The 14876-nt window shown below is 34.5% G+C and overlaps 1 protein-coding gene across 1 annotated transcript in view; it reads left to right on the top strand.

Moving 5' to 3' along the window:
* The window catches only part of LOC126888082 (uncharacterized), a 132678-nt gene extending 118298 nt beyond the window's left edge, over positions 1 to 14380 (top strand). Inside the window, exon 3 of the mRNA XM_050656102.1 lies at positions 14216 to 14380. Coding sequence (XP_050512059.1) covers positions 14216 to 14380 — 165 coding nt within the window. The remainder of the gene's footprint in view (positions 1 to 14215) is intronic.
* The last annotated feature ends 496 nt before the right edge of the window (positions 14381 to 14876 follow it).

A 14876-nucleotide genomic window follows, 5' to 3' on the forward strand; every position in this document is an offset into this window, starting at 1 on the left:
TTCTACCTACGCACTTCACCTTCTAGATCATAATCATTCTTTCAATGAAGAGTTTCAAATTCTACATATTCAAAATAAAGGCCTTAAGCTGTCTTTTTTAGAATCTATGGAAATTAATAAACTGAAAAATACAGATATAATTCTGAATGACCAACTCGAGACAAACAGCTCCCCACTCCTCAACCTCTTCAGTTGAAGACTTAAACAGGCAAACACATTGTAAACTATATCACTTGAGAAAGGCACTCTGCCGAAACAGCTGTAGTCACTTAGTTATAATAAATTTTGTGGAAGTATAGAAAACAAACGTTTTCAGTGTTTTATTGTTAGATTTATTATTAAGTTAATTGCAATTATAAACCAACAGTTTGGGTTAACCTTATAGAAATAGATTATTCAAATAATTGCATCGTTGCAAAGCCGTTTAGGAGACCTTTCAAATGAGTTATCCCTTGACATCAGTTTGTATTTAAAAAAACTCATCGGTTACGTCATTACGAGCATATAAAGAGCGAAAACAATAAAAATTCGATAAAATATTTGATATAAATTCGGTGTAACGTTCGACATCTCAAACAAATGACAAGATCGCCAGAAGAAGCGGCCCAGGCCGAAGAAGAACATCCTGGTATCGAAATTTCCGAGGGTGGTATCGAGAGACATCCGCTAATATGTGTAGATCTGCCGTAGACAAAGTTGTTATTGCTAATATGATCGCCAACGTTCGATAATCGGACAGCGTACGCGTACTGAAAGAAGAAGCAGTCAGGACCATTTTAATGTTATTTACGGTTGATATAAAGAGCGCATTTATTTTGTGCTTTAAATTTCGCATCCATGATATTCTTGGCCTATATTCCTTTTTTTTTTCAATGTTGCTGTATACAAGAACCTTTGACATGATAATCACAACATTCGGAACGCATGGGTACATTAAAAGCACGTATCCACTATATTGCACGGTCCGGGAGCTCAAATTATATTTAATATGTGGAGCAGTTGCAGGAGCTCGGAGCGCAAGAGGAGCGAACATAATGGATACATGCCTTAAGAACATCCTAGGTCCAACAATATTCACTAGTTATAGAGATGTAATAAAATAGCAATTTTCAGTTTTTGTTTGAAAAAGTTGTAATTTACAAAAGTGCCGGACATGTTTGTTTTTCCTATGTTTGAAAAAGCGTTCAGCCATGTATTTCAATTTAATCAAAATAAAAGGAATTTAGAATTCAATAAATAATTTTTTATGTCAAAGTTTTCTCGAAAGCCATAAACCGAGTCTAAAAATAGCAGAACAAACAGCGATAACGCGATAGCGCAAATTATATGGTATATTTACTCTCAATATAGTCAAAAACCCCATGATCAATATAACACAAGACATTAAATAAACCCAGTTTGTTTTATTACGTTTTTGTTCGGATTCCAATGCCATGATATCATATTTTTTCATAATAAAACTTATTTTACATCACAATAATAAATACACGTCGATGAAATGAAAAATTTGAAAGTAAAATGTATTTTGAGAAACTATTAGGATGTCCTCCTACTCCCACAAGTTTTTATTAATGGATAATTTTCCATTGGCGTATATTGAGTCATAGAAAAAGGAACAAAATCTACTATGTATATTTATTCTTTATGCGTTTGAGACCGAGTAATAAATTAAATAACTTGTAACGTGAAGTAAAAACTCCCTGGTGTAGCTGGTATGAAATTTAATTAAGAATTAAAAATTTTTAAAAATCCAAAAGGATTACACTGATTATTCAGAACGAACAATCAGTGTAATCCTCAACGGAGTTTTTACTTTACATTAAAAGTTACTTAACTATATACAGCCAACATTCGGGAACTATCCCGTTTTATTTTTAATAAATTAAAATTTTATGGAAATTTAGAGCACGGTTGGCTCAAACAAAATATTAGTCCTTGGACCCACCATTAAAAAAAGTTATTAACTCCCTCATGAGACTTCTTTTATTTAGTTATTCATGTCGAGTCGAACAACTTTTCCATTTCGGAAAATTTTCGGGAGAGGGCGTTTCGTAAATATAGAGATTTCTAAACTTAGGTGCGTCCGGACAACTGGAGTACCCATAAAAATTTGTCGGACAATATTACCAGTAAATTGTATTGTAAAAGTAATTTTATCAAACAATCTTGCAAAAAACCATAATTTATAATATACCCTCACAGCTGATTTTTGCAGAATTTTTTGATAAAGATATTTACAATTAACTAGTAATATTGTCCGACAAATTGGAAAGGGCACTCCAGTTGTCGGACGCACCAAAGTTTAGAAACCTATACCTTGATATGATCCGAAATTGTATAAAATAAAATGTATAGAGAAAAAGAAGAAGAAAAGAAATTTGTAAAATTATTTTATTGTTATGTATATTATATCTAGATTTACAGTTTAAAGGACATCGCACACATCTTATGGAAAATATAATGTCACTCAAATTCAATAAAATGTATACCAATAGACTCGTTTTAAATTAACGATCAAATCTTATCATTGCGCCAACTCTCTATTTTCAAAAATAAGAGCAGAAATTGATATAAATAAATCTGAAATCAAATGGGTAGGTACATAAGTTAGAGAGAGAAAAAATATTTTAAAATACCCAGATTTTCGGTACTCCATAAATCAGCGGATTAGTTTCACTAATCCGCGGATTAGTTTCACTAATCCGCTTAGGCCCAGCGGGATTTAAGCTGTTATGAATAGCACTCAGAGCAATAATGATTGTAAACTAACATTTTATGGACTCCAAAAATGTGATTTCGATAAACTTTAATTGCAATTTGCGCCGTAATTAATCATAATTAAGAGTTGGCGCAATGATAAGAATTGATCGTTATATTAAAACGAATCTAATCGTATAAATTTTATTGAATTTGAGTGACATTATATTTTCCATAAGATGTGTGCGATGTCCTTTATGGTGTTGGTGCAGTGTAAAAGAGACTTTATAAATTATATTTGGGTGCAGTGTAAAAGAGACTTTAGATTTATTTTTGAAGGGGGATTTCCAAATTATGTAAACGAATAGATTTTAAGAATAGTTTAAACAAATAATATGTTGCATTGAAAGATGAAAACTACCGTTTTCAAGGATTAATTTCTCTTACCACGAAACAAGTCATTAAGTGCGTATTAGGAGAAAGTTTAAGGCCTTTTGTTTTTTCGGGATTGGTAAACAAGTATGAAAAGTAGAAAATACCTAGTTGAATTTTGAGAATTTTGTAAAGTTTTGGAATTTGTTTTGAATGTAAAAAAAAAGAATGATTCAATTGGTTAATATAAAAATGATGGAAGGGATGGAAGACGGAAATGATTTTTGAAGCGAGGGAAAAGCGATGCTTTCCGGAAGAGAGCATCTGCTGTTTGACTGGACGAGAGGTAACACCGAATCGAAGAGACAGTGCCGATAGTCTAATTTTTTTATCAGTGAAAGAAATTTGTATTGTGGTATTACGTGAAAATAAAAGTGTTGAAAGCTGTAAGTTGCAGTGTGAAAAAAGTTGGCAGTATTTGTAAGTAGAAATCATTTACTATTTTTGGAGCGAATCATAGACGAGGAGCATTTTGGCCCAACAGGAGCAGTAAACTTTAATTAGGAGTTTTGTCTAGAGTTTGGATTTTTTTATGAGCAAAACCAGAGAAGGAGCTTGTTTTGATAGGGAACTGTTTGCAGTTTGTGTTTTTACAGCAGAACCAGTGAAGGAGTTTGTTTGATAGGGAACTAATTAAAGCACATTCGTTTCAAAAGGTACAGAAAAAAATTGTGGAAAATAGACATTGATGAACTAATTTTATTTAAAAAATATTTTTTTTAATTGATATGCAACAGGTTGTTTTAGGGAAACATTTATTTATAAGGTAATTATTTCATGTATGAAAATCTACAAGGTATTTGATCATTATATTTTATTTAATTGCACAAATTGATTTCTTTTATTTATTTACTTCGACTCCTCTTTTTTTCTTAAACACTATTAACAGAAAAGGTATTTTGTGAACTCAATTAAGAACCCTGAGATAAGAAAAGCATATATTTATTAATCTGGCGTCTGAAATAAAATTCATTAAATTATCTTTTTATTTGAATTTGCTAACTGGATCATAATTAATTTGTTTATTGTTTTATCTAATTTAAAAATTACAATATCATATTAATATGTATTTACGAAAGGTCCCCCTCAAGAAAAGTTTTCGAAATAGAAAAGTTGTCCGACTCGACATGAACAACTGAAAAAAAATACTCATGAGGAATAATAAAAAATATACCAATAATTACCATATTATTAAAAATAGCCGATTCTTATTTTAATTTCTTTTAACACTATGGCGGGTGTTCGTTTAGAAAAATCCTCGGGTGTTCGTATGAATGATTAATTTTATTTGAAATAATTTTAATTTAAAAATAATTTAAAAATACTTATTAGAATACAAAACATTGAGGTATAACCTTAAATATGTATTAAAGAAAATTACAATAAACTAGTGAAAATTCAAATAATTTACAAATACCTATTCTCTATATAGATATGAAATATATTTTGTAATTTTACGAAAGACCGTAAATTTTAAATTAAAACATTTAGACCAGTGATTCCCAAAGTGGTCTATATCGACCCCCAGGCGTCTATAAAAACCTTCAAATAATCTACCTGGGCAAAAAATAGGGGTCTATGAAATGAAAATGGGGGTAAATGGCAATCAATTTCAAAAATTGCAAAAAACAGTCTTAATTGATATAATTTTGATATTAAAAAAATTTAAAATATAATAATATTAATATAATTAATACCTTCGGTCTAAAGCTGCCTTCATTTGATATCGGAGCATTTTATACGCGTCTCGCACGCTTGGTAGGGGAGCCCAAGCGGGATTTTTGCAGTTACTCGAGCGCGTCAGAAAATCAGTGGAGAGAAACCTTGTACCCTGTAAATGTACCCCTACCATATATTGGCTCTTAATATAGGAGAGTTTGTTAAGGGGGGCCCAAAAAAATCTATCCTTAGAAAAACACGAAATCGTCAGATTAAGGTAAGGTAAGGTAAGTACATACAGAACGGTGTATATTTCAAAAATTTGACGATTTGAGATCAAAAAACTAAAAAACATGTGTTCAATATTTTTCAAAAATCTATCGAAATGTACCAAACACGACCCCCCACGTAGAGGGCCGCGGGGGTAAATTTAAATTTTTAAATAGGAGCCCCGCGATATTTCGCGAAATGAATAGTCCATTCTTTCACGGTTATTGCTCTAAATTTTAAAGAACCGCTTGGATTGACATGAAATTTGGCGTGCGTATAGCTTACATGTCAAAGAAAAAAAGTGATATTGTGCCGATGTGTGCTTTTGCCCTGGGGGTGACTTTCAGCCCCTCTTGGGGGTGAAAAAATATATGTCCAAAATAAGTCAGGAAATGGGTAAACTAACTAATTTTAAGTAACTTTTGTTCTATAGAGCTTTTTCGCCAAGTCAACACTTTTTGAGTTATTTGCGAGTGAATATGTTCATTTTTCAACAAAATAACCACATTTTTAGACGGTTTTTCGCAAATAACTCAAAAAGTAAGTATTTTGTCGAAAAAAACGTTCTTAGCAAAAATATAGCCTATAAAAAAGTAAAAAAAATGGTGTACACGTTAGGTCTCTGGATCTCGTAGAACTAGAGTTATAGCCAATGAAATATAGATTCATATTCACCAAATTTCAAATAGAATATTTCGACGTGAAATATCGAAAAAATTAAGCACTTTTTGGGGAAAACCCATTTTAACTTTTTTAAAGTGTCTAAAAAAAGCTTTATTTCTATTTTTACAAAAAGTTTCTAGCATTAAATTTAAGCAAGTTACGCTCAAAATAAAGTAGGTCCCTTTTGTTTTTGAAAAAAAAAAAAATCGGGAAGACCAACCCCTAATTAGCAACTTAAATGAAATTAATCGTTACCGCTCCACAAATTATTTTACTTATGTTGTGTTTATATGATCTGTAAGTTTCATCGATTCAAAGTGCTTATTTTTGAAAAAATTTGGTTTCAAAGTAAAATTTTTAAAAATTTAAATTTTGAAAAATATGCTTTTTTTCAAAATAACTTGAAAATTGTTAGAGATACCAAAAATCTCGAAAAACAAAAAAGTCAGATTTGCTTTTCTGAATATCATGTATTTTTTTGTTTTTCTGTTAGACAAAAATTGATTAAGATTTGGTGTTTCTAAATTTGCATACATTCGTGACCAGTGACTCGTTCAACCCGTTTTAACTACAGCCCTTTCAATAGTAAGGACTTTGAACCGACGAAACTTACAGATCATATAAACAATATATACACGAGTCAAGAAACTTGTGAAGTCGTAACGATTAAGTTCATTTAAGATACTAATTAGGGGGTGATTTTCTCGATTTTTTTACCAAAACCAAAAGGGACTAACTTTATTTTGAGCGTAACTTGTTTAATTTTGATGCTAGAAATTTTTTTTATTAAACACTTTAAATAAGTTGTAATGAGTTTTCCCCGAAATGTGCTTCATTTTTGGTTATTTCACGTTAAAGTATACCATTTGGAATTTGACGAATATGAACCTATTTTTCATTAGCTATAACTCTGCTTTCACTAGGTATAGAGACGTGATGTATACGCTATTTTTTAAAATTTTTTACATGCTATATTTTTGCTAAGAATGTTTTTTCGACCAAATACTTACTATTTGAGTTATTTGCGAAAAACCGTCTAAAAGCGTGGTTATTTTGTTGAAAAAATGAACATATTAACTGCCAAATAACTCGAAAAGTATTGACTTAGTGAAAAAACTCTATAGAACAAAAGTTACTTAAAATTAGCCAGTTTATCCATTTCCTGACTTTCTTTGGACGAATATTTTTTCACCCCCCAAGAGGGGGTGAAAACCACTCCCAGAGCAAAAGCACATATCGGCACAATATCACTTTTTTTCTTTGGCTTGTTAGCTATGTGTATGCCAAATTTCATGTCAATCCAATCGGTTCTTTAAAATTTAGAGGTTTTGCAATATTTTACCGTTAAAGAACGGACACGGAACGGAACGAACATCAGATCGAAAAACTGAAAACACTGTATTCAGCATTTTTGAATAATCTATCGAATGACACCAAACATGACCCCGAGGTTACTTTAAAATCTTAAATAGGAGCCCCCATTTTTTTAATGCTGATTTGGATTCCTTACGTAAAAATAAGCAACTTTTATTTAAAACATTTATTCTAATTATGCATAGATGGCGCTATAATCAGAAAAAACGATTGTTGGAAATGGAAAATTAAATTAAAAATGGCAAGTCCCTACTAAAATGGAGAACTTAACTTAACTTTTGTTGGTTTTAGGACCTAATCTTCACAACTCAATAGGCCCCCATAACGCTGGAGTAACTGCAAATTTAGCATACTTGCCTCCCCTACTACTCCATAGTAAGCGCCTAACTTAGCGTCTCACAACAAGCAATTTTTTTTATTGGCAGAAAGAAAATACCCGCATAATTTTACAACTTTCGGCGACACTGGCTAGTAGTATTATTAGTAAATGCTTTCAAACATTTCCAACACTTGTTGTCTATCCATTTAAATCACCTAATGAGATAATCTTGGCATATTTGCATTAAGGTCAGGGATAAGACAACCTGCAGCTATGCGTTTATTATTAAATACCTGTGCAACGGAACAAACTCAGATGAATAAAATTGTAGTAATACCTTGGCACAGCTTAGGATAATTGTTATATCTAAGTATATGTGCAACAAATTGCATATGATTCAATGTATATATAACTACAACACCTGTTGACGGGTTGTAAATATTTTAGATACTAAAATACAAAATGCGTATATTTGAAATGCTTGACAACTTAAGTTAGCAGGTGTTTGAATGCATTTTAATCGATTTGCTATTGTTTGTTAGAACTTACAACAGAGCAATATTACTTTGAATAAGGCAATGTTGCTGAATAGCTAAGAGATTGTTTCTTGAATAGACCAAGATGCAAAAGACCTACCACCTACCACTAGAATGGCATTACTATCCCATGGGAGCAAAGTATTCCTCACCATCGTCAATTAAAGACTAAATCAATTCTCTTACCACAGACCACAGATTGCCTAACAATATTTAATGTGGAGTTGTCCCAGGTAGGGAAACAAGAGACAATCAGTCTGATGACTCGTGATTTTAAGATATTCCTGATGGAAATACATAGTGGAATACTCAGTTAGCAATACTCAGTTCGGATTTAAGAGTGGCTTGAGTGCGAGGGAAGCACTGTTCAGAATCCAACTATTGATACGAAGATTCAGAGATAAATAAACAATGACATTATGTATACTTATAAATCCATCGTCAGACATGTACTAACATACGAATGCGAAACGTGGACCATGACCAAATCAAACGAAGAAAAGCTCAGACGTTTTGAACAGAAAATACTTCGGTCCTTACCACGACGTTAACACAAACCAGTATAGGATCAGAACCAACATCTAATTAAAAGCACTCTACAATGACACCGATATTGTCCAAGAAATTAAATTACAGCGACTAAGATGGGCAGGCCACGTGCACAGACTTCATAACGAGAGACTTGTAAGACTGGTATGGGAGAAGATTCCTACAGGCAAAAGGCAACTCGGACGTCCCAGAATGCGATGGAGAAATAACATCCAAGCAGATCTCCGAAAAATGAACAGCCCATTTGACCCTAGGTTGATGGAAGACCGAACAAATTGGAAGAAAGTTGTACAGTCAGCCAGGACCCACCCAGGGTTGTAGCGCTACGTGATGATTATCATACAATTAAATATAAAGGCAGGTATTCATTACGTTGGTGCTCCATGCTCCGTGTAACTGCCCCATATAGTGGATACGTTGGTGCTCCCGGAGCGGCGCTCACCCTCGGCGATCCAATCGGTTTATATGTAGGGGAGCGCATGCCGTATCCATTGGAGCAGTTACACGGAGCACCAACGTAATGGACACGTGCCTTATCGTCCGCTTTATAGCGCCTTCCGGTTCCGTCTCCATTCTAGTCTATCGGCCCAGTCTGATGGTTGTAGATCTCTGACATTGCCTTTTAGACTCCATCATACTACGTTGTTTTGTGTCTTCCTCGTTTTTGCGCTTTATATTCAGTAATTATAATCCTTCATTTGTCCCTTCCAAATTTCTGATTGTCCAGTTTGCATGAGGATAAGACGTACCTACACTTAAGAAAGAGCTAATCAAAATCCTAAAGCCGAAATTCAACGGCGCGTGGAGTGCCTCTCTTCGCTCCAATCTTGTCACTTCACGCGCCTCTGAATAGGACAGAATTGACTACGATCGGCGCGGTTAGTCTCGTCATTTAACGGCAAATTAACACCGTTCACGGGAGTTTGGAAGCTGGCGTACAAAACTAAACCAAAACCTTGATACTCCACGTTCCATGGGAATGACGCGACATTTCGACGCGCCTACCGTATTGAGGCAAGGACTAGCAGTCCACGCGTCGTTGGACCCCAGCATTACACTAAAATTGGTATCTCAAATGTCGTTCTATGGTTACACGACGGAGGCGTCGTTTTATTGTTAAACAATTGGCACCCAGTGATCTAGGTGAACGTCAATCAAGATATGTATGCGTGTTTTATTGACATAATAAAGCATTCGACAAAGTACGACATGTACAATTAATGCATGTCCTGAAATCAAAGAAGATAGAGTACAATGACCTCAGGATTATATCTAATTTATACTTCAAGCCACGAGCAAAAGTACGTGTTAACGATCAGCTCTCAGAAGCAATTGAAATCAGACGTGGGGTGAGACAGGGATGTGTGTTGCCGCCAATTTTTTTAATGCCTACTCGGAAGAGATCTTAAAAAAGCTCTTGAGGGTGAAACAGCTGGAATAAAGGTAAATGGAGTTCCCATTAACAACATTAGATATGCTGATGACAGTCATCTAACCGAAAATATTGGGAACAGAATAGAGGAGTTTGGACAAGAATACGGTCTAACAATGAACGTCAAGAAGGCAAAATTTATGAGAATATCGAAAACTCAAAGAAATAACAAGAATCTCTTCATAAACGGATCCAATGTCTAGTGAGTCGACCAATATACATATCTTTGAACAATGATCAACTCCACAGGTGATTACAAAAAAGAAATCAAAATCAGAATAGAAAAGGTTAGAGCAAATTTTAACAAAATGAGAAAAGTGCTCTGCACAAGAGATTTGAAGTTGTAGCTAAGAGTTAGGTTGGCTGAGTGCTATGCTTTCTCGACTTTGTTTTATGGAATGGAAGCTTGGACCTTGAATTCGTCAGGATATATTCTGAAATATTCTGAAAATATCGTGGACAGAACACGTCACAAACAAAGAGGTTCTGAGAAAGATAAATAAAGAAATGGAAATCTTAATACCATCGAAACAAGAAAATTAGAATATCTCGGACTTATTACCCGTGTAGAGAGATACATCTTGCTTCAATTGATTATGCAGGGAAAGATTCAAGGAAAAATAAGCATAGGGAGACGCAGAATATCGTGGTTGCGCCACCTGAGAGAATTGTACGGATGTAATACCGCATTTATACTCAGTCCTGTTGGACAGGGAATTGGGCAGGGTAGTGGGCAGCGTGAATATGTAAATATCCTTCTCACGCTGCTCATGCTCATGCTACTGCCATTGCACGACGATGCCTCAAAAGTCGGTTTTCGAGTTGGAAGTCAAAGGACTGGCAGCGCGAGCGTGAGTAAGCATTCACATTCAACGACTCACTCTCTCACTTGCCGCCGGCAAAGCGGCAAGTGAGTAAGGGAGCAAGTCGATGCTGTCGTCACATTCCATTCTTGTGAGTCGTTCGGTAATGAGTTGTGAGGACATTGGCGAGGAACTGATGTGAACACCTCACTCGCGTCGATATCGTATTTCGGGCAATATTTCCGTCAGCGGCAGCAGCAGTGGCAATAGCTGAGTATAAATCCGGCATAAGTACATCAAATGAACTTTTCACAGAAGCCGTCTCTAAAGTACGAATAGCTATGATGATTGCTGACCTCCGTCGCGGAGATGGTACTTAAATAAGCAGATCTAGGTGACTGCTATATTGTTACAACATGACATCCACGATCGATCCCGCTCATGGAACTACTAAGATAAGGACAAAGCAAAAAGACAACATTTGGTGGGAGTTTAGCTATCGCATCGCAGATTAAAATAAAATTTCGACAATGTAAGGAAGTGTTCCAGGAAATTATTTATCACCCATTAAACACAAAAGCATACATATCTGTTTCATCTTTTTTCTCTCCAAATAAATTGGATTATGCTGTGTCTCATACAGATACGAATAATTCATAAAATGAAGCACGACGGTAACGGAAAAACTTTTTAAATTTCCCTTTTTTACGCAAAAAAGACAAGCAGCATGCAGATTAAGCATTTTTATTGTTGGTTTTTATTATTAAGCTGCTTTGTTCTTGACTTATTCGTTTTAGTACGTAAATAAGGCAAAGTTGATTTAAAAAAAGGTAGTAAAACTGTTTACGACGCCAACCTTTTCATGCAACCTAAATAAATATTTATGCCAGCAAAAAATTGAACATGGGGACCGTAAAACCGCGCGAAAAATCTCTGGGGATTCTTTTTCCGGGTCCGACACTGTGGGGATACGCAAAAGTTTAGAGGGTGGAGCGCGCGAAACTTATTTCGCGTGATAGTAAATGTGATATCTATGCGCGACACCAATATCAAACATTCCATTTGTTCCAGAGTTAATTTCAGACACCAAATGACAATTCGAAGATCTTTATGGTGATATGAATAAACTGCAGCTGTCAGGGTGCGAGATCGATTAACAAAACATATAAAAAGAGGTGTACGACATAGTTGCATACTGTCCTCATTACTATTCAATATACAGGAAGCGCCACGCTAGTAGACACACGGGTACCTAATTTCTAGGCTTGGGCTAATCCGGCCCGTTCTAACCTGTGAATGTCATATCTATCATGTCATGTGACTGTCATGATACTTACTACTTACTTAAGCCGTCCTGTTATACCTTACGGTGTCGAGGTAACTATGAAACTATTCAAAATAATTGTCTTTTCATCCAAGAAATACATTAATAATTAATAGTATTTTTACTCTCCTTTAAAAAATCTATATTCAAGCACCAGCAATATTACAATAGTTTATAACTTTTACAACTTTAACACAATGACAACTAGTAAGGTATGCTTTATTGTCATAAAATTTTACCAATTTGTGGACAAAGCTTATACAAAATAAAAAAATACAATAAAAAACAAAAAATAATAAAAAACTACAAACAAAACAAAAACAGATACAGACACCAAGTAAATGGCGTGAGTTATACTACTTAATATAATTTTACTGTTATTAAGTACACATTAAAAAATTAAAAATTTTGCAAACAATATGTATACAACGTCAGAGCGAAAAGAAGGCGAACAAGGAAAAGGGAAAGGGAAAGTAAATCAAAAGTTCTATGCCGCTGCATATATGTACAAAAGTACTCGAAAGTAATAATCCTGCAAGTCAATTTGCTGAATTCAAATCGTTTATAAAAAAGTCATTCACTGTATAAAAAGCTCTCTCTAGCAAATAAGCTTTCAAGGCCCTGCGAAAAGCGGGAAATGCTGTAATAGATTTGATGTTAGATGGCAGGTGGTTGTGCATTTTTCTCGAATTGTATAGTATAGAGCACTTAACCAGCTCAGACCGTGGGGTTGGCAGATAAAGATTATGCTCCACGTTTCTAAGGGGATAGTTGTGAGTGGGTCTCTCTGGACCTTCTGATGCATGTTTGCGGATTAAACAAACGGATTCAAAAACAAACAAAGAAGGAAGAGTTAATATTTTAAATTTTTTAAAGAATTCTTGGCAATGAACTCTGCTATCGAGTCTCAGGGAGTAACGAAGAGCTCTCTTTTGTAGTTTAAAAATACGCTCAAAGTGAGTCACACAACACGTACCCCAGAATGGAAGGGCGTACCGAAGATGAGACTCAAAAAGGGCATAATAAACGGTCCTAGTTGTTGACAAATTCATTTCCGTAGCAACTGATCTTAGCGCAAAATAAGCAGAACTTAATTTTTTGTGTAAGGCATCAATGTGCAAGTTCAATTTTAGGGACTTATCCACAATAAGCCCTAAGAACTTCACCGATTCAACTACCTCTAGACTGTTGTTATTAAGTACTAAAGGTTGCATCATACTGTTGTAAGGTAGGACTTTGGTTTTAGAAACGTTAAATACCAGGAGATTCGAATCGCACCAACTATAAACTTGGAATAAAACTGTTTCATAGACTGTCAACTTTCTATGTTTATATTGGTTTCTATACATTTTCTGACGTTCTAGACGTCAGACGTCACTAGACATAAAATTAAACAGTGCAACAAGTGAAGGGTCCAGGACTGTATTAGCTCAATGTATCAGTGTGTCAAGTAGCGTGGTGGTTACTATACATAATATGTTACATTACCTACCTAATGCATCTAACTTTAAGAGATATTGACGAAGGAATTCATATAAATGACGAACGAGTGAATAGCACAACAAAGATATGTAGACAACAAAACTGCTTCAACCAATACTACAAAAAGCAAGGTGTACTAAACAAGAGGTACAGGATGAAGAATAGGAATATCCACACTGTACAATCTACGCAAATTCCTATTTACTAAAATCTTTAGCATTCCATAAAAAAGTTTAGCAAATATAATTGGAAATTAGTAAAATTCGATGAACCCGAATAGGGGAAGCATCAGACATTATTGGTTTGGCATCCTACTCAAACTAAAAGAAGAGTAGGAACATCCTGGAAGAAATGATAAGGAGAAATACAAAATCGTGGAATAGTATCTTCGAAAGAAATTCAGGTGGTCCTAAATAGAAAGATGTAGAAAAAATTGTAAGAGGCTTATATACAGGAGTAGGTGGTGTCAAACTTTCTCAGAAGTCTTGCGCAGTTCGATTTCTAGATAGATTATTCGATAATATTAATCGAATTAACCCATCAAATTTTTTTATTTATATGATAGATGTCAAACACAATCTCGCTAAACTAATCGTTGTTTGAGTTTGTGTGTCATTTAATTTTCATTTATTGTTCTTGCACCTGCATCTATTTGTGAAACAATGTTTATTGCAGCTGCATTTGACAAAACCTTGTCCTAATCCAACTGAATCTCTCGTACCTGCCACCTTTAACGATATTTCAGAGCCTTGGTTTACATTTGTTACCGCTAAAAAGTTTAATGGCAAATGTCGCATGTGTGGAATTTTATCGATCTTCTTTGGCGTTGATATCTACTAAGAATGTGTCAAATCCATCTTACCATCTAATGACCATCTCTACAAATTTCCATCATACTGTGGTTTTAAATCTTAAAGTTAAATATGCACTTCACACTTACGGCAATATAGATCAAATAAGCTTGTTACCTTTGTAACAAGTGTCACCCACTTCGAGTGGAACCACAACCATATAATACAAACGCTATGTTCAATTTTTCATCTGCAAAAAATAATCTTATATTTTTTACTGTATGAAACCCATAATTACAATCCTTAATTTTAAATCATTCTTAAGACAACCATGATGTACCTCTTAATTCCATTCCTACCCATACAGACAATTTTGCTGGACATTTCGGGAACAAAAAATGTATTCCATCTCTTTGGTGCTACCAGGCCTAGCCTACAGATCGCTCTTATGTAGCTCCCGTGTATATCAGTTGGACTTTTCTTTGGGTACAATTACCGTTTAACAAACGCTCGTATTCTCTATGCAATAGTCTTAGACAGTAATA

Source organism: Diabrotica virgifera, chromosome 7, assembly GCF_917563875.1.
Source record: "Diabrotica virgifera virgifera chromosome 7, PGI_DIABVI_V3a".
In the NCBI taxonomy this organism is placed as follows: domain Eukaryota; kingdom Metazoa; phylum Arthropoda; class Insecta; order Coleoptera; family Chrysomelidae; genus Diabrotica; species Diabrotica virgifera.